The sequence below is a fragment of the Aplidium turbinatum genome, chromosome 12 (assembly GCF_918807975.1).
Source record: "Aplidium turbinatum chromosome 12, kaAplTurb1.1, whole genome shotgun sequence".
In the NCBI taxonomy this organism is placed as follows: domain Eukaryota; kingdom Metazoa; phylum Chordata; class Ascidiacea; order Aplousobranchia; family Polyclinidae; genus Aplidium; species Aplidium turbinatum.
The window spans coordinates 1,670,618-1,696,689 of NC_137483.1; the positions used below are offsets into that span (position 1 = coordinate 1,670,618).

The window sequence follows — 26,072 nt, forward strand, 5'->3', positions numbered from 1 at the left end:
AGTTGGTGAAGTTTAAAATATTACAAGAAAAAGATGGTACTTGTTTTGGATTTGTAGCCAATTGATTCGTGTAGATGTATGAACGTGCTTTCCAACGATGGTAAAATTGTTAAAATCCGAGCAGAAACGAGAAAAATACAGCAAGTTTAGTGGAAGCACTATTTACCGATCACAGCAAACAGGGGGTGGCGTATACTGAATAAGGATCGATTCGCCTTTACAATGCATTGAAAAAAAGCTTCGCTGGGCGGTTAAGTTTGAACGACGATTGCTCGTTTGGTAGATGAGATATCAATCTGAAACTTTTCAGATGCATAAAGCAAGACATACTCTTTCAATTTGCAAAATACTAATGACTTTGTTGTAAAAATTAAACTGCTGAGAATCGGTACAATTTGGTGAAATTTAAGTTATTACAAGAAAAAGATGGTACTTGTTTTGGATTTGTAGCCAATTGATTCGTGTAGATGTATGATCTTGCTTTCCAACAATTGCAAAATTGTTAAAATCCGAGCAGAAACGAGAAAACTACAGCAAGTTTAGTGGAAGCACTATTTACCGATCACAGCAAACAGGGGGTGACGTATACTGAATAAGGATCGATTTACCTTTACAATGCATTGAAAAAAAGCTTCGCTGGGCGGTTAAGTTTGAACGACGATTGCTCGTTCGGTAGATGAGATATAAACCTGAAACTTTTAAGGTAAATAAAGCATGACATACTCTTTCCATTTGCAGAATATTGATGACTTTGTTGTAAAAATTAAATTGCTGAGAATTAGTACAAGCTGGTGAAGTTTAAGTTATCACAAGAGAATGTTAGTACTTACTTTGTGCTTGTGTTTAATTGATTCGGGTAGATATATAATTGTACTTTCCAACGATGGTAAAATTGTTAAAATCCGAGCAGAAACGAGAAAACTACAGCGAGTTTAGTGGAAGCACTATTTACCGATCACTGCAAACATGGGGTGGCGTATACTGAATAAGGATCGATTCGCCTTTACAATGCATTGAAAAAAAGCTTTGCTGGGTGGTTAAGTTTGAACGACGATTGCCAGTTTTGTGGATGAGATATAAATCTGAAACTTTTTAGGTGAATAAAGCAAGACATACTCTTTCAATTTGTGAAATATTAATGATTTTATTGTAGAAATTAAATTGCTGAGAATCGGTACAAGTTGGTGAAGTTTAAGTTATCACAAGATAAAGATAGTACTTGTTTTGGATTTGTAGCCAATTGATTCGGGTAGATGTATGATTGTGCTTTCCAACGATGGCAAAATTGTTAAAATCCGAGCAGAAACAAGAAAACTACAGCAAGTTTAGTGGAAGCACTATTTACCGATCACAGCAAACAGGGGGTGGCGTATACTGAATAAGGATCGATTCGCCTTTACAATGCATTGAAAAAAAGCTTTGCTGGGCGGTTAAGTTTGAACGACGATTGCTCGTTTGGTAGATGAGATATAAATCTGAAACTTTTCAGGTGAATAAAGCAAGCCATACTCTTTCCATTTGCAAAGGATTAATGATTTTATTGTAAAAATTAAATTGCAGAGAATCGGTACAAGTTGGTGAAGTTTAAGTTATCACAAGATAAAGTTAATACGTACTTTGTGCTTGTATTTAATTGATTCAACTAGATATATAATTGTACTTTCCAACGATGGCAAAATTGTTAAAATCCGAGCAGAAATGAGAAAACTACAGCAAGTTTAGTGGAAGCACTATTTACCGATCACAGCAAACAGGGGGTGGCGTATACTGAATAAGGATCGATTCGCCTTTACAACGCATTGGAAAAAAGTGTCGCTGAGCGGCTACGTTTGAACAACGATTGCCAGTTGTGTAGATAAGATATTAACTTGAAACTTTCTAGGTGCATAAAGCAAGACATATCCTTTCAATATGTTAAAGTTTAATGATTTTATTGAATAAAGTAAATTACTGAGAATCGGTACAATTTGGTGAAGTTTAAGTTATCACAAGATGAAGCTAATACTTAGTTTGTGCTTGTGTTTAATTGATTCGTGTAGATGTATGATCGTGCTTTCCAACGATGGCAAAATTGTTAAAATCCGAGCGGAAACGAGAAAACTACAGCAAGTTTAGTGGAAGCACTATTTACCGATCACAGCAAACAGGGAGTGGCGTATAGGCCTACTGAATAAGGATCGATTCGCCTTTACAATGCATTGAAAAAAAGCTTTGCTGGGTGGTTAAGTTTGAACGACGATTGCCAGTTTTGTAGATGAGATATAAACTTGAAACTTTTCAGGTGAATAAAGCAAGACATACTCTTTCAATTTGTGAAAGATTAATGATTTTATTGTAAAAATTAAATTGCTGATAATCGGTACAAGTTGGTGAAGTTTAAGTTATTACAAGATAAAAATAGTACTTGTTTTGGATTTGTAGCCAATTGATTCGGGTAGATGTATGATTGTGCTTTCCAACGATGGCAAAATTGTTAAAATCCGAGCAGAAATGAGAAAACTACAGCAAGTTTAGTGGAAGCACTATTTACCGATCACAGCAAACAGGGGGTGGCGTATACTGAATAAGGATCGATTTGCCTTTACAATGCATTGAAAAAACGTTCGCTGGGCGGTTAAGTTTGAACGACGATTGCTCGTTTGGTAGATGAGATATAAATCTGAAACTTTACAGGTGCATCAAGCAAGACATACTCTTTCCATTTGCAAAGGATTAATGATTTTATTGTAAAAATTAAATTGCTGAGAATCGGTACAAGTTGGTGAAGTTTAAGTTATCACAAGATAAAATTAATACGTACTTTGTGCTTGTGTTTAATTGATTCAAGGAGATATATAATTGTACTTTCCAACGATGGCAAAATTGTTAAAATCCGAGCAGAAATGAGAAAACTACAGCAACTTTAGTGGGAGCACTATTTACCGATCACAGCAAACAGGGGGTGGCGTATACTGAATAAGGATCGATTCGCCTTTACAATGCATTGAAAAAAAGCTTTGCTGGGCGGTTAAGTTTGAACAACGATTGCTCGTTTGGTAGATGAGATATGAACGTGAAACTTTCTAGGTGAATAAAGCAAGACATACTCTTTCAATTTGTAAAAAGATAATGATTTTATGGTAAAAATTAAATTGCTGAGAATCGGTAGAATTTGGTAAAGTTTAAGTTATCACAAGATAAAGATAGTACTTGTTTTGGATTTGTAGCCAATTGATTCGGGTAGATGTATGATTGTGCTTTCCAACGATGGCAAAATTGTTAAAATCCGAGCAGAAATGAGAAAACTACAGCAAGTTTAGTGGAAGCACTATTTACCGATCACAGCAAACAGGGGGTGGCGTATACTGAATAAGGATCGATTTGCCTTTACAATGCATTGAAAAAAGGTTCGCTGGGCGGTTAAGTTTGAACGACGATTGCTCGTTTGGTAGATAAGATATAAATTTGAAACTTTACAGGTGCATCAAGCAAGACATACTCTTTCCATTTGCAAAAGATTAATGATTTTCTTGTAAAAATTAAATTGCTGAGAATCGGTACAAGTTGGTGAAGTTTAAGTTATCACAACATAAAATTAATACGTACTTTGTGCTTGTGTTTAATTGATTCGGGTAGATATTTAATTGTACTTTCCAACGATGGCAAAATTGTTAAAATCCGAGCAGAAATGAGAAAACTACAGTAAGTTTAGTGGAAGCACTATTTACCGATCACAGCAAACAGGGGGTGGCGTATACTGAATAAGGATCGATTCGCCTTTACAATGCATTGAAAAAAAGCTTTGCTGAGTGGTTAAGTTTGAACGACGATTGCTCGTTTGGTAGATGAGATATGAACGTGAAACTTTCTAGGTGAATAAAGCAAGACATACTCTTTCAATTTGTAAAAAATTAATAATTTTATTGTAAAAATTAAATTGCTGAGAATCGGTACAAGTTGGTAAAGTTTAAGTTATCACAAGATATAGTACTTGTTTTGGATTTGTAGCCAATTGATTCGGGTAGATGTATGATTGTGCTTTCCAACAATGGAAAAATTATTCAAATCCGAGCAGAAACAAGAAAACTACAGCAAGTTTAGTGGAAGCACTATTTACCGATCACTGCAAACAGGGGGTGGCGTATACTGAATAAGGATCGATTTGCCTTTACAATGCATTGGAAAAAAGTGTCGCTGAGCGGCTACGTTTGAACGACGATTGCCAGTTTTGTGGATAATATATAAACCTGAAAGTTTTCATGTGCATAAAGCAAGACATATTCTTTTAGTTTGCAAAGATTTAATGATTTTATTGCAAAAATTAAATTACTGAGAATCGTTACAAGTTGGTGAAGTTTAAGTTATCACAAGATAAAGATAGTATTTGTTTTGGATTTGTAGCCAATTGATTCGTGTAGATGTATGATCGTGCTTTCCAACGATGGCAAAATTGTTAAAATCCGAGGAGAAACTAGAAAACTACAGCAAGTTTAGTGGAAGCACTATTTACCGATCACAGCAAACAGGGGGTGGCTTATACTGAATAAGGATCGATTCGCCTTTACAATGCATTGGTAAAAAGCTTCGCCGAGCGGCTACGTTTGAACGACGATTGCCCGTTTTGTAGATAAGATATAAACCTGAAACTTTCCAGGTGCATAAAGCAAGACATACTCTTTGCAGGTGCGTTAGATTGGTACTTTTATTGTAAAAATTAAAATGCGAGCTGAAATTAGATAGCTACAACACATTTAGTTGCAAACGTTTCATATTTTTATTTTTAAAGTTTAATTGGGTAAATTTTTAGCTGAATTGATGCAATTTGGTAAATTTTATGTCATTCTAGGTAGTTATATTCAACACTCGACGTTGGTTTAATGTGTTTAATTGTAAAAACACAGTAAAATTGTCAAAAAATCCATATCCATTCCGCCGCTTTTCAGCATCCTTTTTTTCACCCCTTATGTAGTAGTTGCGTCCGTTTTGTGACGTCATGTTGACTAGGGTGGCGGATTCTATACTTGCACCCAATTTTTTTTAGAAAAATACCGTAACTCTTTAACATCCCCAAATGAAGAGTTACTGTAAAACTGCACTGTCATCTTGTTTTGAAAATTAACTTTACCTTAACTTCATATGTTAAATACCTACCACACTGTTGGTTTGAAAAAATATGAAACAATGGCAATATAAAAAAAATTAGAAGAAAATCAGAATATTTATATTTGTTCTTTGATTCAGTATTGCATAAACAATTAAACATGATGTATTATAAACATAGTATGGACGTATGGTATCAAGTGCAAAGAAACAACATTCATGTCACACTATCCACAAAATGAACTTTCTGGTTGTTTGGAAGGGTGCAGTGCACCATAAAAAGTGTTCGATTGATATCCAACAAAGTCTATTTTTAGCCTGTTAAACTGAAGGTACATTCTATCATCTGGCACACCGGTTGCATCAGATATTGCTTTCATGAGGATGGCGGAGAGCTTTTGGTTAAGCTTTGAGTCAAATTGATCTACAGATGTGATGCTACACAAAGCACATGGTTCTTTAGTTCCTCCAAAACTCATCCACAAGCCCGGCTTGATCAAAATTGAAACATACTCCTCTGATTTACCTAATACCTCAGACACAACTTTTGACAAATCTTTCAGTATTGTGTTCTTAATGTTGTCTTTTGTGACATTAGTTTGCACAGTGAGCTCAGGCATTTAATTGTTTAATTCGCCAGCAATAACAAAACAGAAAATACTGACAGAGTGATCAAGTAGACCTTTTACCTTCGACAGTTGTTACTGCAAGTGTTTTCCTCTGCCAAGCAAAATGTCTAAAATTCAGCAGAATAATTAACAGCTCTTCGTCGGTAGGCTACGACTCAACAATTTGCAGCACAGTGACCAACATACCAAGTCTGCAATCTGCATTTTGATTTTTGAATGAAATGCAAATATAAAGTTGTCCCATAGTGTTGCCAAAAGTTCTTTGTACTTTATGAGTGCCCAACTGCCCGTAACTGCTACAAAAAAATACCTGTGGAGCAGTGTTCCATTCGTTAACGTTCGCGTTTTGCCGACTCTACATTTTTTTAGGTCTTTGCTATGTTGACGTGTATTGTTTACGCTGTGATGGTCAGAAATAAAAACAACTGACAACAACTAAAAACAACTTTAAGTTCGGTTGTGTCCGAGTCTGTGTCACTCCATGAATCATATGTTTACACAACTGTCGGATCTTTATAACCTCGCTCAATTTTTTTTATGTTATCAAGTATCATATTTTATTAGTGTCATCCAAAAGCCAGATGGCTCATCCCAGCATTTCTTTGACTAACTCTAATGTAGCGGCGGGTTGCTTACTGACATGCCCGCTCAAAAACAGTCGTTAGCAGGACAAGACCTCTGGGCAGTTGGGCACGACAGTGGCGAGATGTGATCAAGACACGGTAGTTTTCGATGTTACATTTATTGATTTATTTCAACACAGCAAGCATGATGTTGAGCAACAGAATACAGAACAAAAAACACCAGAACGGTTGACAGCCCCGAGACTATAAATATAGCCTACATCCCGCAACAACGCCCTGCCGTTCTCGGTTATTCGATTGAATAGAAAATTTTCTTCCTTTTTTTTAAAAGTGAAGTATTTGCAGCTATTTAAAAATGACCCTAGGTTTGATTGGAGACGCGCCACTGTGAGCATCACAATCGCTAAACACGAAGAACGGTAAAACTACGTGTAGGCTATGCAGTAACAGGCAGAATGCGATTAGACATTCTTAAAAATTTAGTGATTTTACCTCCCTAGCGAGGCACGAGACAGTGCTATAGGCCTATGGTGTTGAACAGATTAAATGAATTCTAGTAGTTTGAAGCGAAGCAAGAGCGCGAAAAGTCAGAGAAAGCTGTTGGGCTCTCACCCAACATCGTTGTTGTTTTTGAATCTTTATCCTCGGACTGACAAAGCCTTGGTTGGTTATTCCTTAGTAGTTTCGTATAGGTACTTGTAGAGGCTCTTGACACAGGGCCGGTTACCGAGATTGGCAGAGTGAAGTTTCTGATTGTGTTGAAGTGCTATTGCCGGAGAATAGGCTGTTTCATCTATTAATTGCCGATGAATGGATAGCTCTTTAAAATACGTTGCTTGATCTTGACTCTTCTTCGTTCATGAAGTCACGCACTAACCAGCAACTGAACTATCGGGGCGGACGATTTGCTTCATATGTTGAAATGATGTAGGCCTACTTCACAAGTTATGTGACCAAAACATGAAAATTGTATGGGCCTACTAGGTGGAAGCCTATCCAAAAGTACAATTATATTATCAAACTTGGCGAGGGCATTCTCTTCTGAATGACTATTTTTAGTTCCTCAAAAAAACTGATCTAAAATGCCACAGAAAACAAAAAAGCTGAGGAGCTGGAAACTTTCTTCTATGACAGTCAACTTGGATGCATCGTCCACCATGGGAAGATAAAATTGTCTAGAAAAGTTGCGTAATGCGTATATTTCTCTGTATTTACTTTAATCGATGTCTGAGGAAAGCTGCATTTTTTGACTACGTCTCCAGGCACTGCATAAGGCACAATTTAACAAAGAGGTTCTTTATTAGCCTATTCATCTATAACACTCTTCAATAGGAGAAGGCACAATAAAAGCAAGGTACAAAAACAGGTAAAAATTCAATAATCAAATCACGTGTGAACTTTGTTGAAGGTAGCTATTGTAAGCCTCGTTGCAATTGATCACAGCAACATGGGTGCTGTCGACAGGCTGTTTGTCTTGTCACTGAAGAATTGTCAGCAAGATAATGGGACATGTTATAAATTGTTGTAACCTATTAAAAGCTTCGCAAATTACAAAAAAAGTCTGACGTGCCAATGGATTGATTAGTTTCTAGTAGCCTACTGTTGACCAGGAATGACCATAGAAGGTGGATTGAGTTGGTAAAGCAGTTGGTAGGTAAATATACATGACGCGCTTACGGTGGTTTGCCACAGGACCAGACACAAACGTCTCGTTGAAACGGATTGAGAATCAAGGAAGCGATGACAAAGTCTCAAGCATGATATCAAAATCTACAGGACAGGCACAGTGATGGAAAATACAGAAAAGTAAACACAAAAATTCAAACACGATTTCTTGCAACGTCAAGGTGATGTCTCCAAATGCCAAAACGACGCTAGAAGCTAACTTTGGTCAGCGATACAGACATGCAAAACACCAGTTGGAAAAAAAATCTTCCACGTTGATAATGGTTGAAACAAATATGTTTCTGGTTTTCTAAAACGTCGTTTGAAGAACGTAGTGACGTCATAGCGACACTCATTGTGTCCCAGCTGCTGACGAAGTTATTGATCTGAAAGTGAAAAGGTTTTCATTTGGTCAAGATATCTTGTAATGTGGAATAAGTTTCCAAGAAATGTTTATTGAAAACTAAAACTTAAAACTGAAAACCAGAGGCGGATTCGTCATATATAAACAATGATTCTAGGATACAACCTGTAACGCAAACCGGCATATAGCCAACTACACATCTTGCAGAACAAAGAGCATAAACTAACCTTCTTTCCTCTTCGCTCTCATCTCCTAGGATCGTCTGGAGTAATCCTCCGTCTTCATTCTGTAATGATGTAACAATGCAGGAATTATTATTTAACAATCAATCAGTTATTCACTACTCGTCGAGTCTTCTTTGGATGTGCTCGTTTATTGAATGCAATGTCCTCTACTCCCCATCCAGATCAAGAAGCAAAGATCGTGCTGAGTTTAGTCAACTTCTACTCTCAACAAATATAAGACTAATAAAAGTAATTTGCGTTCTTCTGGTGACTATTTACTAGGTTACCTCCTGATGTTAAAGATGATAACTAGCTTTTGTATTTCCGACGTTTCGTCAGTCAGCACGACTGACTTTATCAAGGTGGCTAAAACAGGTTAACACAACCTGTTCAGCAACGATGGCACAACACAAAAACATACTGATAAAATGAAAAAAGTAAGCAGCAAGAATCAGAATTAAAACACGCAACAAGTTACCTAGAGGTTAAACTGAATGCAGTGAATGCCTAAAACCAGTAGGCTACTTTCCAACAGCGTAAATTTATCTATCTATTGGGCCACCGTCAAGAAACATTGAAAAGACATCAGACAAGACAGAAACCAAGGAAATTGGCAAAAACAATGATAGAGAAGACGCACTGAGAATGGAAAAGGTAAAGCTAAAGTTAAAGTAATTTTTTGTACACAGAGGGGAAATTCTGACCATCTTTCTGGTTAAGAGCATGTTGTGCTTTCTGGTTTATGTACCACTTTTCTGTAAACAATCTTTTTGTATAATCCTTTTCAGTTTTAAGAATGGAGAAAATATAACAAATATAAGACTTATGATGATAGTTAGTTGCATAGTTATATTACTGTAATACGAGGTGTATGTAGTAAACGTCGGAACCGTGCGGTCACGTGAGGCACCAAGAGAAGCCATTACTAACCTTTTCAGGGTCAGCTAGCGGTTGCTCAGTAACGGCACTATTTCCACCAGTTGTCGCTGCAGCGTCATCGCTTTGGTCAAGAACAATTTTCTGAGAAAGAAAACACACAAGTCCAATCATGACGTCATTAAACGTCACAAAGAATAATATTCATCGCTGCTTGGAGAAAATATGACAAAACGTGATATTCCCACCATCTCATCTTGGAGCAGATAGCTGACTATAGCTGTTTTATGTGACATTCTTCTTCTATCGAGTCTTCTAAAGTTCGTTGATACACCACAGATGGACACATTCTTCCGCAACGGAGTTATACACTGACAGGTCCCACCTAGTGACCTACTGCACCGGGAGGCAAGCCGAGGGCAAACAAGAAGGTGGTCCGCTGTTTGGGGCTCGGTGCCACAGATACATGCAACCATGGCCACCTAGTATGGTCATGATGCAACTGGGCCCGTGTCGTAGCCCCAATCTACCTTTGCAGACTTAGTGCGTCCTTAGCTTTATGTGACATGACAAACTGCTATATTGACTTGGATCACTGTATAAATATGTTAGCAATCCAAGTCTATTATATTGTGGACACCACTCCCGGGGTGCGTATGACCAGAGGAAGTGTGCAACGTGCCCACCGCACAGTAGTGTGGCGCTTAAATTAAAAGGTTCAAATATTCTTTCTAAGTCCGAGGATAAAGATCCCAGCAATCCATCAGACAATTATACACACAGCTGTGTCTGTGCCAATGCACTTTACCACACGCTTGATACGCACACGAAGATTAGCTTCCTTGCCTTCCGTCTGTTCAATCTAAATCTTCAACCATGTAGCATAAGATAAGACAAAAAATGACGTCACACTTACCTCATGGTTGACGTCACCATTAGGAATTCGCTTGGGGGGTGGTGGATCTGTGAGTGGGAAAAAAATGTGAAGAATAAAACAAACAAGGCGTAGGCTACAGAGAATCCAAGTTCTTGTTTAATGAAGCAGGTCTGGCTCCGTACACTCCGGTAGCTAACTTACGTTGTGGTAGAGCAGATGGCTGGTCAGATAACCGGCTTGATAGCGACTTCTCGCTAGGCGTCTTCTGTGAAGCAACAAATAGTTGTTGCTGAGAACCGAACCCGGCACCAGGCGACTGACTCTTCGCGACGGATCCTGCTCCTTTCTGTCCCAGACTGGAGCAAATGGAAGCGCGGGGTCCTGGAAGATGAAACAATTGCAATGAGCGAAGTGTTGGGAAAATTTTTGTTGAAATTAGTTGTTTTCCAGAATAATATCTACATGGTAGAGAATGCCATTGATGAAAGGCAATCTACTGGATGCAAACGTGTTGAATTTAGACGAAGTTTTAATTCGTATCAACGATTCTGCTTGTTTCTGAAACTATAAATATCGAACTTTAGGAATGGCTCTCTCGAGTTCAGAACAAGGAATTGCAGCATAAGGTGTTGCTACCATGCCAAACTTTTCAAATTATTTTTCTATTTCCCTTTCACGCACGTTTTAACATGCGCGCTTTGTCGCTTCTACCTTTTTCTAGGTTTCTGCTATGTGGGCGTGTGTGTCGTTTTCGCTGTGATGGTCAGAAGCAAACAAGAAAGTGAAATGAACTAATTTATATCTTTCCATCCACATCAGCTTCACATTAACCTGACATTCTTGATGACATCCGGGTCCCTGACCGTGACATCATGTCGCTGACAGCTGGTGAGACACGTGACCAATCTTCTCGTCGTTTTTGCGCCAGGTAAGCGCGGGACTTGTACGCCTCGTGACTGGCCACGTCTGGTCCAGTTTGCAGTATGACGTAGCTGTCGGTTGCCCGTGGCAACCCGTCCGATCGCGCGGGATAGCGAGTGACGTCACTGCTTGGTATGGGAAAGTGGCAAACGATGTGTTGGCGAGACTAAAGTAAAAAGTTTATTAAAGAAAGAAAAGTATTCAGAATCGCACCAGAGATATATCAGTGAAGTAATAAATTGAGTTTCGCTTTTAGCAGCATATTGTTAATTATTATGCAAACGTAAGTACAAACGACCTGTTTTAACCCAGAGAGCAAAATCCGCCAGTTTTACATTGATTCAACGTCTGCAGACGTTGAATCTATGTAAAAATGACGGATTTTGCTGTCTGGGAGCCTAATTAGCCTAATGCTGCGGGTTCGCTGTGGTTCATGAGCTGCCGGAACACAGTTCCCCAGTCATGCGCAATGAAACCCTCACCATCAGACACACCGTTCTATCTACAATTGGAAAATAACAGCGCAGGTATGTTAGAAGAGGTACACATGAAAGACGTATTCTTACACCAATCTTGTATACTGTATTTGCGTAGTAGAGGATCTGTCCTATTTCCTTCAAATTGATGATGTTTCTCAAAATGCACTAAAAGGCTACTAGAGAACAGCCAGTTGTTGATCTCATTATACGACAGACGCGAAAGTGTTTAGTCACTCCAAAGGTGAGTTCATCTGGCAACCCTGTATTGAACGATGTGGGCTGGTGCATTAGAGTGCCAGATGTGTCTGGGGACGATCCAAGATTCAGGGTTCAAGACTCGGGGTGAATATTAGAACAGGTTAAACGACATGGAAACCTACCATATTGATGTAGACAGGATATTCCACGGCGCTGGATATCTGCTCTGAGGCGAGACTGGGATAGAAATACAGGAAAGGAAGGATTGTCACGTCACTGGCCTTATGGAGTTGACCTGCAATGAAAAGTTGCTTTTAGAGTTCCTCACGAATATTTCTGGCGCTGGGTGTTCAGCCACCCAGTACAAAGCATAGGTCGCGGTATGGAGTTGAAACTACGTCAGCGCTGGTATCATTCATGGCCACCTGGAGATGTGGCCTGATTTGTCACATTTTGCGCATTTTGATTACAGCTACTGCTAGTATTGGACAGACATTTTCTGAGATGTTTTTACTTTTTGCTGTCTCCCAATGATATAAAAGCTTTTTGTTGCCTTGGAGAAGCAGTAGCAAATGAGAAAAGTAAGTTGAAAAACGCTGAATCAGACTGTTATTGAAAAATTAACAGTCTGACTAAAATCTTCCAAATCAAATTTACTTTGTTTTTCAACCTGTGAGGATGTTAAAACCTATTGTGCCATCTGGGGAAAACAGTAAAGAAAGCGTAAAAATATAATTTTTAGAAAAATTTATTTAAACATTCGCCCAAAGTTAGCAAAATCTGGAAATTTCTGCAAAATGTGACAAATCAGGAAGTATCTTTAGGTAGCCATGGAACATTATTATTTTGTTTTTTTATGGTTGAAGTTGCGTAGTTGTTGAAATACTATGGACCGAAAAAAAAGAGAATTCTTAACACCACTCCCCCAAACAGAGTTTTGAAACACAAATGCAACCCCTTAGACTTTTATTTAAGTCATTGAAAATATCTGTTAAAATTGTTTTCGTCCTTAAATTCGTCCGCTTGGCTGAGTGACCGGCGTGACGCGAATGACTTTTTCAGCAACATGAGTAAGTTGGAACATTCCTTCTGTGAATGCTTGATCACTGTGCAACAACAATGTCAGATGCTGAGAACAATCAACATCCGCTACCTTTGTCCGCATCCAGTGACGTATTGATGACGTGTACGTCTTCAAGGTAAATCCCTGCTTCCTGTTCCATGACGTTCTCGTCGCCCGAAGGAATGACGCAGTTGATTCTGACGTGATCGAGCGTGACGTCATGCAGCACAGCCTTCTCTTGACAAAGTGCAACCAAGAGAGATCCAGGATTGACTAAACCACCCAACCATATCGACGACAAATTGCCCTGATTGGTGGAAAAACAAAATGAAAGATTAAACAAGGTCAAGATGTGGTCTTGAAGTCACAGCGAGATCAGATCATTTGGTGGAAGCTTCGTTGTGGGTTCAACTATTGCAAAAGTTTCGGATACAAAATTAGAATTTTTGATTTTATAGGATGGAAACATGATGAGACTAATGGTTGAAAGTTGTTTTCTTTAGTGAAGCGTCGAACTCAAGATGATGGATCTTGAGTTTGTCGGCAAATTGAAATGATAGGGACAACAACAAAATATCTCGTTTCGACCAAGATTCTTCTTTTGCATCACTGCATCACAGTAACCACAGAACGAGCTGAGGAGGCTGCAGTATGTCGTCTTCCCTCGATCGGAGGCAAATAGCGTTAGTGCTTGCTAAACAACACAAGCAATGTCTGGGAATCGAACACCGATCCCTTGGTTTGAAAGTCAACGTTTGGCCTGCATTGGCCGCTGATGCGAGAGAAGAAACATGCCCGTTCCCGATCAACATTCCAAGCTCACCACTGGGGTCCTGCCTTCCAGAGGCACCATTCCTGACTTCACCCATGACCTCATCTGTGCGTAGCGCTTCTTGACGTCATCGAGCCACGTCATCAACACGTGGGTGTTTGGGAACTCGTGCGGATGTTGCCTGGCAACAATGTACACGATGACGTTAGAATCACAAAATTTAAGTCGTTTCCTTGACAACCATTACTTGTTTATCATAACCAAACGAATAAAATCATGGAATGACGTCATTTCACTGACGTCATCTCAGAGCACTGCTCAATTGCATTCGTTATTTGAATGCAGTGTCAATGACAGTAGTCAATGACAGTGCGGTACGTCCAAAAGAAAGAATGTTAATTAAAATAAATTAAGTGAATTCGTTGGGAGTCGGCATGGGAATCTACCGAGAATGTCATGCAGCTGCTGAATCTATGGTCAGGAAGTTATGGCGGAAGAATTTGGGGGGTAACAAGCTGGCGCTAACACGCCCTCTCACGGAGGTGACTCGGTGATATATATTCTCACCATGATTGGGGCACTTCCTCTGCAGCCAGTGCCACCGCAGTTTCACGCAGTTTGGTGGTCAGCTGGTAATCCGATGTTGCGAATAAGTGTGAGCGTAAGCTGTGGAGCTGTTGGTAGATGTTACACACACACTTGTTGAACCATAAACACTCTTGCAGCAACACGAACCTGTGTGAATTGAAAACACACCATATCAATTACACGGTTTATTTACAATTTCATACAGTTGTTAAATTATAAACAAACTAAGCAAAAGATAAACCAAGCAACGTTTCGACGCATCTGCTGTTGTGACAAACACAATTTTTTTTAAACCGTGTCCCCAATTGTAGCGTTATCACCAGGGCCCGATTAACCATAAGGCACACGAAGCACATGCCTCAGGCCCCCTGATTTTGTGGGCTTCCAATTTTTTTTACATTTCAAGTTACTTTCAAGTGTTGTGTAGTTATTTAAATTTAGTTAATGCGTGTATTGTTATATTGTATTACTTTTTTTGTGAATTCTACTGTAACCTTGTATATATTGTAGCAAATTAATTGTATAGTTACCTGATTTCTTCCATAATGGTGTTAAATGTTGTACATTGTACATAACATTTCTGTTATTTTACTTTTAACGTAGAATTTCATGCTAGCATACACAGAGATGCCCACCGAGGCATGATATTATATTTTTATTAATGCTTGCATGGTCTTGGGCACATTTGCTACTTGAAAAGTTATTTGCCATGCTAGGCTTCAGTTGAGCACTGCTGCACTGCATCGAAGCGATTGCTAATAGGGGCCCCTAAACTTAGCTGTGCCTCGGGCCCCCATGAACCTTGATCAGGCCCTAGTTATCACATCCCAGCATCGCAAGCAAAGCGTTGGTTCGCTTTATATGATAACACAAGAGACCCTGCTAGGTCGACGTATCGCTTTGACATTATTTGTCGCGTCCAGGCTTAGTTCTGGAGGAGATTCTAGGTTAAGTGAACGGGAAGGCAAGGAAGCTAATCTTCGTGTCCACCTTCAGACATGTCTTTGAGTGTCTTGCCTAAGATACCGCCGCATGCTGTAGGTGTTGAACCGATGTCGATGGAATGCCGACCAGACTACATGTACATGGCCACACATGATAAGCAACAATAGCAAAGAAATGTTGGAATCTGTAGCTTCCTTCCCTTTTATTTGGTCAACGAGTGCTCGATAGTTGCAGCCACGATTGCATCAACAATGCTGCCACAATGTTTGATTCGACAGAATACGAATAATAAACAAAGCACATTATGAAATTGAATTTAAATTAAAACGAATTGAAACAAATTTTAACGTTGTTCCGGCAATTCATGAACTAGCCAACTCAGATTTGATATCACTTGGTGTGATGCCACTTACCCAATGGACTCTGGCATGTGCAAGGTCTCTGGGTGCGCAGAGCTCAGGATCGATGGCCGGTGATAGGGAAAGTTGAAGTGCTTCAATCTCATCTTCTGACTCTCATCCAGTTCCAGCAGAGGGGGGATCCTCTCCACACACATGTCCAGCACCCCCTGAAGACCGGTCAGGGTCAAGATGGTCTTTGTGACGTCATACTTGCTTCCGGGAGAGAGGAGATTTGACTCGTAACCTGAGAGCAACACAGGATGCAATAACTACTACAGGACTTGTTGGTTAAAGGTAGAAAAAGGTTTGTAAGTTCAAGTAAACACTTTCACATTTAAGCTTTGATTTCTACTAAAATCAAGCGAATAGATGATGGACTTCCACATGAAGAACATGATGCACTACATGTCAGGCCGGGGTATGATCAGACAGCAGCATATCCTATTGCTGTGAGACAGGAAGGGTTGTGGGGGGATGACCTTCCTTTCCAATGATTGTCATGGGAATTTATAGCGGCAGCACTGGCTGTGTCATATAATAAACAATAAACATACTTTGACGTGTGGGCAACTGGGCATAGAATAAATTGGGAACTTAGGAAAGAATTGACGACTCTCAGGACAAACGGGGTCACCAACAAGCAAATACAAGGGATTCAAACATGAAACCTCTTGATTAAAAATCAATCGTGTCACATTCACACTCACCGGGCTGTTGCACAGCGTTGAACAAGTTTTGCATCTCCTCCAAGCGGACAACGCTGTGTTGAGCCGCCTGCCAGTGGGTGGCGATAGAAGGCAACATCAATACGTCACTAGTGGCACAGCTGGTATCCATCTTGTCACAAACCCAGGAAGCGAATTCTAAACCGAAATTTGTTTATGACGTAACAATCATATTTATCCCAACAAGATCTCAGTCTATAATTGCCATGGTAACGTAACCATTCAGTTCATAATCCGGCATCAGTCCGATCGAGAGAAAGCCACTTGACAAACTCGTTTGGAAAGCGCCAGGGACGGAAAAGATAGTACCAGATACAACAAGCGATATAGCCTACTAGTTACACGTCAATGGGCGGGAAAGGTGACAAAACTAACTGGACTACAACACATGGGTAGATACGAGCACAAACATGAACACAGCACCTGTCACCGGCACACTAGCAGGAGGCACAGGCACCTTCGTGTTGTTGAGGATGACGTAAGACTGCCCTTCTTTCGTTCGCGCCTGCTTTGTGATGTCATCAAACAGATCTTCGAAGTAGACCTGCAATGGTGATGGTTTGTTTGAAGCACTGCAACTTTCAGGCTTGTGATTCCAAAGCAACGTCGCCTCATTCCAGTTCGCATTGCACACTCTGCTCGAGCGGCCGAGGCAGAAGCAACAACGACTTTACTTGACAAATTTAGTAAACAAAGCAAAATTTTAAACTGGTAAGATTACAGCTACAGGCAGCATACCTCCACTTCGCTTTGAGCTCCCCAGTGATAATTATTTAATGATAAAAACAACAGAGTTGTAAGACGGATCTCCAGTAGACTATTCAGGCCGGAAACGAATCTAAAACTTAAACGTTTGAAATATAACCAAATGGCAAAAACGCTGGGTCATACAGATCTATTCTGCAAGATCTACAAAATTTGATCCCTACTTTCAGCTCAATTTCTCCGAACTTTGAGCTGCTCTTGTTCAGGACTTAAAATGTTTGCACGACCACTCTCAGTTTGCCCGACCACTGTAGAACCAATTATTGTTGTACCTGATCGATGTCATCCTCTATGACGTCAGTGTAGATATTCTTCAGCACAGTGAGGTTCTTTCCACCTGTGGATGTTGAAAGTTTGTAAACGATTGGTTACCTGGGTATCGTAAGTAGAATGATTCTGTGCCGAGCGACAATGGTCCAGAACCTTGTAAGGTTACTTAATCTTTTTCAAAATGTGTAAATTTTCATCCACACATAGACACAGGAAACAAACGTATCCTGCAACCTCCTCCATTATACAATATTCTATTCTCTGTTACAACAAACAACAGAGCAAGGACGCCGTTGTTCTGGATCAGCACGCGCCACCTTATTTTCCAGTACTTGTGCCACCGTCGAGACAGTGGCCTGGGCTACATGTCAGGGAAAGTACCACACGACCATGATGCTACATAGCCACCTCCACGAAACCACCTCATGCGACGTGTGCCTTGTTGAAGCCAGTTAAACTTTTCCTGTGGATGATTTATTCCAAAGCAAACCTGCGAGCCAGTACTCCAACGCGTGCGTCAGCGTCGACTCTTGTATGACGTACAGCCTGTTGTTGCCATGCCAACCCAAGCAGTGACGTGTTCGCATGACGGCATGCAGCAGGCAAATGACGTAGGTAAAGATGCGATCATCGCTCGCCTGCCATTGCGTCATCACCGGATCGGGAATCTAAGCAATGACGTAACAGTTCATTAGAATAGAAGACAGCAACTGGTGACGGTCGCCAAGAGCCACCTAGTGATTGCGATCATAGATATGATGTAAAGCGAAAATACTTTCTGAAAGAATGTTTTAAATAAAACACTACAGTTGAATGAGCAAAGCTGTTGCCATCGGTATCCACTTGGGTTCCTAGAGGAGGTTGTTGCTGACAATACTAGCGTCATTTCGCTGCAGCTAACATTGCAGCTGCGGATGAGTGGATTATTACACATTGCTAACCTTTGATATGGTCGTCATGATGCAAGATTGGAACAACGACGTGAAATCTCTGTCGGTTGCAGCAATGGGCGAGTCCTGGGAAACAAATAGAAACGATTGAAGTCTATATGACGTAATCTGCCTTGCATGACGTCATGCTGACGCAACTCACCTCAGCGACCAGCCTCACAAGCGAATCCCACGATATCTTGTAGAGATATTGTGTGAGAAGAGTCGGAAGGTTCTCGTGCGGTGCTGACGTCATCCATACTTGAAAGTGAGCGCCTTGTGACGTGACAGATGCGTCATTGTTTGCGTCATCTTGTCTGCTCATGTTGCCGACCCTGGCCAGCTGGATTTGCAAATCTTCAAAAAAGCTGAAAAATAAGTTCAGTAGTTGCCTTCATAGTGTGTCCGCCTCTGAATCGGTAGACATGGATTCGATGCCCTGTTGGATCATACCATAGGCTTTTTAAAAATGGTACTGAATCTACTTCCTGCTTGGCACTGAGCAATGGAATGTATTCGGGTAATAATGTACTCAGTTGCGCCCCTATACGGCTGCACTAGCACTGTCTACTTTGTAAAGCGCTGAAGAGCAACGCATCCTGCGCTGACAATATAAAAACAAGCATTATTAATATATGGAGCCACATGAAGCGACAATAAAATCTAGGACTCCACTCAGTTGAGTTGTACTTGAAGGAAACAATCATAGTAAATAACCTGCTGGGTTATCAAACGGTAGCAAGCGGTCATGGCAGGAGTGGCCCACGCTAGGTGGCCATCTAAGAGAAATGTATAATTGACCGAATAAAATGATTTCAGAAATGATATGTTAGCAGAATTTGACATACAAGACGCGCATCTGAAGAAAGCGGTTTAGAAGTCCAACAGGAGCGCTAAACTGATAGAAATGTGTCTCCAACAAAGAGGTTTTCCTGTTTAAAAATATACAACAGCAAGTTTAACTCAATCAATGCATGGGATGAGTGACTCACTTGTCTGGGGCGAGGTGCAGGCCATGTATGAGGGCCCAACTGTCCTGGCTTAAAGCTGTGTCTATACACCGGGTAGCTTCTTGTCTGTACCCGTTGCCCAGGGTGACGCATTCCACCGTCTCCTTGAACCTTAACCACAAGCCAAGTCATAAAGTCACATCCACCTTTGAATTCCAGGTTTCTTTGTTACTTAGTTATTCACAATAATCTCGTTATGCACCGTTTCCAAAGATGTAGTTTAGTGTGGCATACAATGCATTAATATTGCAGTTGATAGAGATAAATGCCAATAACCACCGCATGCATTAAAACCTGGTTAACATGGATTGCAGTCAACGTCTGCAGATGTTAAATCAATACGAAAAACGACCGATTTGCCGTTTGGGTTCCTTCACGGTTGATGTGCTTTAAAACTTTTCTGGATTAAACACTTAAAATTGAGAAAATAATTCTAAATGCTCATCAGTACGTAATAATAATTATTACGTAACTATTACAATTATAAACAGACATAACTCAGCAACAACACTACATTTAACATTATAAAAACAAAAAACAAAAAGCGAACGTTTTCGGCTAGTCATATAGCCCTTTTCAAGCCTATAAGAAAATACATTATTAAAAGAAATGCTAAAGAATCATATAGTATCACAGCAAAAATATGGTCAAAGCTAAACATTTGAGAAACTGCCTCGCTCACACAAAATGATAACTGAAAATTACACAGCACAACGGGTCAAGTATTTCAGAGGTAAAATTAATTGATTGTTCAGACAAGGACTCAGGCAGATTACGCAAGAAAGACAGAAGCACAAGAGATAGTGGTACAAAACAAAGTAAATGCGAGAAACACAAGACGTGATAATTCAATCAAAAAACTGCTAAAAGGTAAGAAGCTCCGCAAGCAAATAATTGCCTGTTGAGCCCTGGGTTTAAAGATTTGATGATCAATGCCTCGTGAATCTTGGTGTCGAATTCGGACAAACACTTACGAACAATTTTGAAAGACTGCAAAGACGGTTTATTGTTAGAGCACGATTGGCAGTTTCTAATATGGTCTTTAATTGCACTGTTTTTATTAAAATTAGCTAAATTCAAATGCTCTCCCACTCTCGTCACCAAATTACAATTATATTACGTAGGCTAAGCAAATATTGCTCACTTGTCAGCAAACCGCTTTATGACGTCAGTGGGATGCAGGGCGACTTGCGACATGACGTCATGCACAGAGTGGGGGAGGAAGACAAGGATCCCCAAAGTGTTGGAAACATCTCGGAAGAATGTTTCCTGATCCAGGAAGGACTTCTTTGAGACCACCTGGAGAATGAAAATGAGGAATAAAAAAGGCAGCAACGGACGGGACGAGCCAAATATGGTGTTGGTTTTGTAAGTAGTGGCGCAGTTCGACACCTTTTCTTAACACGCGGCCGTATCTCTGATCGGACAATTGAAAGTATGTCTGAAGGTGGACACAAAGATTGACCTCCTTGCCCTGCCGTCCACTTACTCTAAATCTTCAACAATCGGTGTAAGCTTGGACACGATAAAATAATGTTTATATCTTGTTTTCAAATAGTCAGTCGCAATTAACACAATATGCCACTGCGACGTTCAGTTCAGAAGGCCATAGCTCTAAGAAGGGTCGCAATCATTTTTCTCTAGAACAACGTACTGTTCATTATCATGAGAGAAATCAAGGGCAGTCGAAGAGGGGGCTATCCTGCAACCAACGGCATGCCTTTAAGTGTCTTGCTAAAAACATAGCCACATGCACTTGACCGGTGTCAAACCGGTGCCCTTTCGAACGCCGACCGACCATGCAACTGACATGGCTAGGTACAAAAATGCAAAGCTATACACATCACATTCCCAACTACAATCCAATGGAAAACACAAATAAATATAAATTCCATGGATTACGCCAGAGCCCCATCCAGTGAAGGTGCAGACTGAATAAGTAACTTGTGCTTCCGTGACATTTTGAACTAAAGAAGATACGTTACAACAGACAAACAATATCTCCATAACCTCTGCAAGAGGAGTGCCTTGGATGTTGGCATCAACGTAGATCTTCAGAGCTGGCTCATAGCGGTCCGGACGCATAGTTCTTATCAGAAGGAAGCGTTGAAGATCGGATAACTCCAAACTTCCATCTTCTGGTTGAGGAAACGGCTCCAGCTGCACGACAACATATTATTCTTAATATATAGTTTTGCAACAATGAGGGTATGATTACGCAACAATTGCAGTATGGTTACATAACAAAGATTGTATACATAGTCAATTAGCTACACAGGACTGAATTGAAGGCAACTGCCCTGCGCACATGCGGAGAAAGCAAAAGTTCCTTTACATGGGTGGCAAGGAATTTAGGATCGTTAATTAATTAGGATTGAAAGAATCAAACAATATGAGTTGGGAACAAACGTTAGGGTTAGATTCCTTGTCGACCAGATGCTATTGTATTAAAACATAAAAATGCTAATGTCAGCTATGCCTGCTCATTGAAGCCTCAAGCTACCACGGCGCAGTCGATGCATTTAAACATACTGTTGTCGTTGTAATGTAATACTTACTTCCGGATGCTCGTTTTGAAACCACGCCATCCAGCGGTCGCTATCCTCTGCCACTCGCACACAAACGCCCTCTAGTGTCCCGGGAAGAATGGAGAAAGCCAGAAGATCTTCCCATCGGTCCGCAGGGAGCCAATCTGGAGCGGGAGATTCGCATTCAAAGTCACTTAAGGTGATTGTCATCTGCCTCCCGAAGCCAGGATTGCCGTGGACAAGAAGAGCTAACTCTTCATCAGTGAACGGGACATCGGCTCCCTCAGACTGGATGTTGAGCAAGGAGAGAGCAGTGATCGACATCCGGTGTTCCGGATACACACTGACAAAAAACACAATGAATTAAAAAAAAAGTCATCTATGTGCCATCCGACATTGAAGCCTTGCGGCAGAAACGCTTGCAAAGCTAACTTTTCCTTGGCAAAGATAACAGTAGAAATATTTACCTTTGATAAACCAGGGTTGCCAAGTCCACAAACTGTGCATCCCACAAATCGGCTGTTCAAGCAATCGGGTTTACCTGCTATAGATGCTGGAGAAGACCCGCCTAGTCAAGTCATGAACGATTTCTTTTACTGATTCTTCTGGAAAACTCTCGTATTCCTGGCCAGGCAACTCTCCGACGGTTGGTATGATCACGTGACTTCTCGCTTCACTGCTCTCATCATCATCATCATCAATTTCAGGATCAGGTTCTGAGGTCAAAGTTTACATGTTAGTGGTATCTGTTACGCTTGTAGGTATTGCAAAATAGCTATAGAAACCCACAAACGTAAAGGAATTCAAGAGATGTCTTGACCTGAGTAGACCTGCGTGACTTGGTGCAATGCACTTGCATTAAGGCAATAACCATAACGCAAAACTAACGTTACTGAACTGTATCAGTATCATTCTCAACCTAAAATAGACAAACCACGTTGTACTTTCGCAGTTTCTTAACATTTGCCAAAGTTTCGTAAAAGATCTATAGCAAGTTAAGCGAGGTCAGGTTCATTGAGGCTACAAACAATGACCGCTCGATGACTGCACTGATATCTATTCCAAACCAAGCCACTATCACTGTCTCGAGGTTCGGGGAAAAAGCCTCTTTGCTCGGACAGGTAATGAAAGTTTACACCAAAGAAGTAGTAAACACAATGACACTTCGGCTTCGTTGAATGAAATACTCTTCATTGATCCAAGAGTCAATTCCTCGCATCATCCAGGAGCAGGGATGCGTTATGGGCACAAGAGGCCATTCAGTCACAATTGCTCTACGTAATTACTTGGATCATCAGTGTGTTATAGGATGTGAACTTCATGGAAGAGGCAACTCACCTTCAATAGATTGGATGGGGATTGTGTCCGGTAACTCCTCCTCTGCTGTGGGCGGCATCTCATCAACTAGAACCAAGAATATGTTAGTCAAAATCACCATATATGACGTGATTTACGTGGAACAATTGCAGTGTTAGAGCGGTTAAGATCACAAAAGATCCGAACACCCAAAAACTTTGAAACTGAGGAGATTATGTTGTCACCATAGTAACTGAAAACGCTTCAACCGTGCGATTGCTCATTATGAAAACACAATCAGTTTCCAAGAGGGACAAAAGCACTCGCCGTCGTGTGAGACTCTGGGGTCAAGGGTCTATCCTTTTACCACCCCAGGTTCAAGAAGTTCCCGGACTACTTTACACTGAAAGGGTACTAGAGCAGCCAAACTTTGATTTCATAATAATGCAGGAAGAGCAAACCTTCCACTACGTTAGGTGGCATGAAGATGGTGCATTCGTTGTATCAAAAGGGAACGGCAACATTCTAACTATGTTTTTTGACGTTGCAATTTTAAAGTCTACCTAAGTTCTTGATGATCTTCTTCGCGCTGCCAATCCTCAAGCTGGCTTTCCTCTTTTGGAGCAACCTCCTTTGTTCCTCCTCGGCATCCGCAGGATGAACCACATTGACATCTTGAAGTCCTTTATCACCTTCTTCATCTTCTTCAAACTCCTTTCCAACAGAAGAGTCAAAGAGATGGAGGAAAAACGGAAGTGGAATCTGAAAATGACGTGAATGTCAGTGTTGCCGAATATTTATTTCAAAAATAAAACAAACTGTGGGAAAAAAGTTTACTTTTTTCAAGGAAAGTGTTCTCACATTTCAACTTGAAAACATAGACCTCGGTCCCAGTGTACGTAAAAGAAACCAAGGAAAAGAAGAGTTGAAATTTCGTTAAAAACACCATCCCCACCTGGTAATGCATGTCCAACACTGGGATCGCGCGGCATATCGAATACAACAATGCGCCGCGCTGAGCTACCGGGAACAACTCTTCAGTCAGTCGGTTCAGTGTTGCCAGAGCTTCTTCGGACTCTTGTAATTTGGCAGACACCTGCAAAAGTTTGAACAGACGTTTACTGGGCACGTATGCCATTATGACGTCGAAAATCCACCTCCTGAGGGCCACCACGCGGACACAATAATTGACAAACTTCTCACCGATGTTTTCAATTCCACGACATTGGAAAGGAACTTAGTGGAGTTCTCGATGGATTTGGGATCGTCCTCAATGACCAGTCGCTCACACAAGACGGAGTCTAGTTGCGCCAGTGTGTGGCGATTTTGACGGACAATCTTCGCCACGCGTCGGCGCTCGCGATATATATCAGGACGAACTCTGGACAGAGCACGAAGCAGCAAGTCTTCCTGCAAATTCAAAAATATTATAAGGTTGACATAAAAATAGAAAAGAAAGAAATGTCAAGTTGTGACAAAAGCCACGAGATTTATTTGCTGAAGAAAGAATTGGGTTTTATTATAATTAAAATAAACAAGCAACAACTTTGTTATATATTTTTTTAGTTGAATTTGTTCCAATATGACGTCATATCAATAAATTCTCAGGTAACACAGTTGTGTTGTGACATCACACCTGCAGTGTTTCCATGCTCGGAACATAACTTATCAGCTGAGTGGCCGCTACAATATCAGGATGGAGTTTCGCCGCCGTGGTCTGTGTTGTGGTCAGGTACAATCTACGAACAGAGGACGCGAGTTCAACACCCAAGCAGTGACATTCATGCTCTTGTAGCCGTTCAGTTCAGCAGGCCATAGCCATAAGGGCAGTAGGCATTTCCCTCTATAACAGCTTACTGTTCTTAATCATGAGGGAAATTAAGGGCTATAGTCGAAGGGGTGCCACTCCGTAATCGACGGAACGACGAGGGTATAGATTTAAAGCTTATGGGATGAAAAGTGAACCACAAAGCATCGACTTGCATTAATCTATCAACTGAAAACATCACACGACGCATTTTAACTGCAAAGACAAATGCCGAACAGTTCCAGCAGTATTAAAATGGTTGCAGTTCCGAAACACAGTGGCAGTAGCCAGATATAGATTTTAGTTGACAAAACACGATGCAATTATAGAGTGACCTATCTTCTATCTATCGAGCTCAAAGTATTTTTATTTGTCTTTTAAACGCTAAAATATCAAGTTGATATGAATCTTTCTGTGTTTCAATCAATGACGAAATACTTTCACAAGTTCGTCCCACATAAGTGTTAAGGTTGGGTGGCGATTGGTGGAGTGTCAACTAATCGAATGCTTTCTCTTGCTGTTTATGGTGGGATTTTGCCAAGTCGAAGATATCGTTGGTTTAAAGTTTATGTTAGTCAGTTGACAAAATAAACAACATCTCTACACAGTTGAATGAAGACGCAAATGTTACGTATAAAAATGAAACAACCAATCAAGAGCCCAACTGGACCTTTAGGGAAAAAAGTGACCAATTGAATTGAAGATGAGCTCAGGTGACTTACGTGAAGGTATCTGGACAAATCAATCTCCGACCGAGCAATCGGATTGTCTGGTTCTCATCGGAACTGCGACCGAAACGCCCTTTAGCGGTGTTCGAGTGGTGGATTAGTGGCAGCAGGAGGGCGCCAGCTTGATGGTCGCAGTCCATCAACATCAGCGTGTGCCCTGAATGAATACTTCAAAGCTAAAACTTAAAATTGTTAATATCGCTATGTGATGTCACTGCGCCAAACCATGAACGGTCCACAGTAGCTTATTACTTATTTCAACACAATCAAGATGGAACTTCGCACAAAAATCTCGATTTTAGATTATTTTGACAGTTTTCATATGTTCATTGTTTCAACATAACTTTAC

The 26,072-nt window shown here is 40.6% G+C and overlaps 2 protein-coding genes across 2 annotated transcripts in view; both read right to left on the reverse strand.

The window, feature by feature from the left end:
• Positions 1-5,306: 5,306 nt before the first annotated feature.
• LOC145781261 (macrophage migration inhibitory factor-like) lies at positions 5,307-5,699 on the reverse strand. The gene has a single exon (XM_082593038.1). It carries the CDS (start codon positions 5,697-5,699, stop codon positions 5,307-5,309), a length of 393 nt encoding a protein of 130 aa, XP_082449164.1.
• A 1,879-nt stretch (positions 5,700-7,578) lies between these two features.
• LOC145780771 (uncharacterized) overlaps positions 7,579-26,072 on the reverse strand; it is a 67,818-nt gene continuing 49,324 nt past the window's right edge. The window contains 28 exon segments of the mRNA XM_082592400.1: positions 7,579-8,343; positions 8,549-8,607; positions 9,476-9,565; positions 10,338-10,384; positions 10,500-10,679; positions 11,130-11,385; positions 12,079-12,191; positions 13,050-13,266; positions 13,783-13,912; positions 14,299-14,466; positions 15,678-15,909; positions 16,373-16,528; positions 16,814-16,934; positions 17,428-17,492; positions 17,916-18,093; positions 18,367-18,441; positions 18,518-18,722; positions 19,347-19,475; positions 20,509-20,663; positions 21,375-21,524; positions 21,923-22,235; positions 22,434-22,608; positions 23,231-23,296; positions 23,752-23,950; positions 24,144-24,284; positions 24,392-24,598; positions 24,825-24,927; positions 25,718-25,880. Of these exon segments, the coding sequence (XP_082448526.1) occupies positions 8,310-8,343; positions 8,549-8,607; positions 9,476-9,565; positions 10,338-10,384; positions 10,500-10,679; positions 11,130-11,385; positions 12,079-12,191; positions 13,050-13,266; positions 13,783-13,912; positions 14,299-14,466; positions 15,678-15,909; positions 16,373-16,528; positions 16,814-16,934; positions 17,428-17,492; positions 17,916-18,093; positions 18,367-18,441; positions 18,518-18,722; positions 19,347-19,475; positions 20,509-20,663; positions 21,375-21,524; positions 21,923-22,235; positions 22,434-22,608; positions 23,231-23,296; positions 23,752-23,950; positions 24,144-24,284; positions 24,392-24,598; positions 24,825-24,927; positions 25,718-25,880 (4,127 nt within the window). The 3' untranslated portion in view covers positions 7,579-8,309.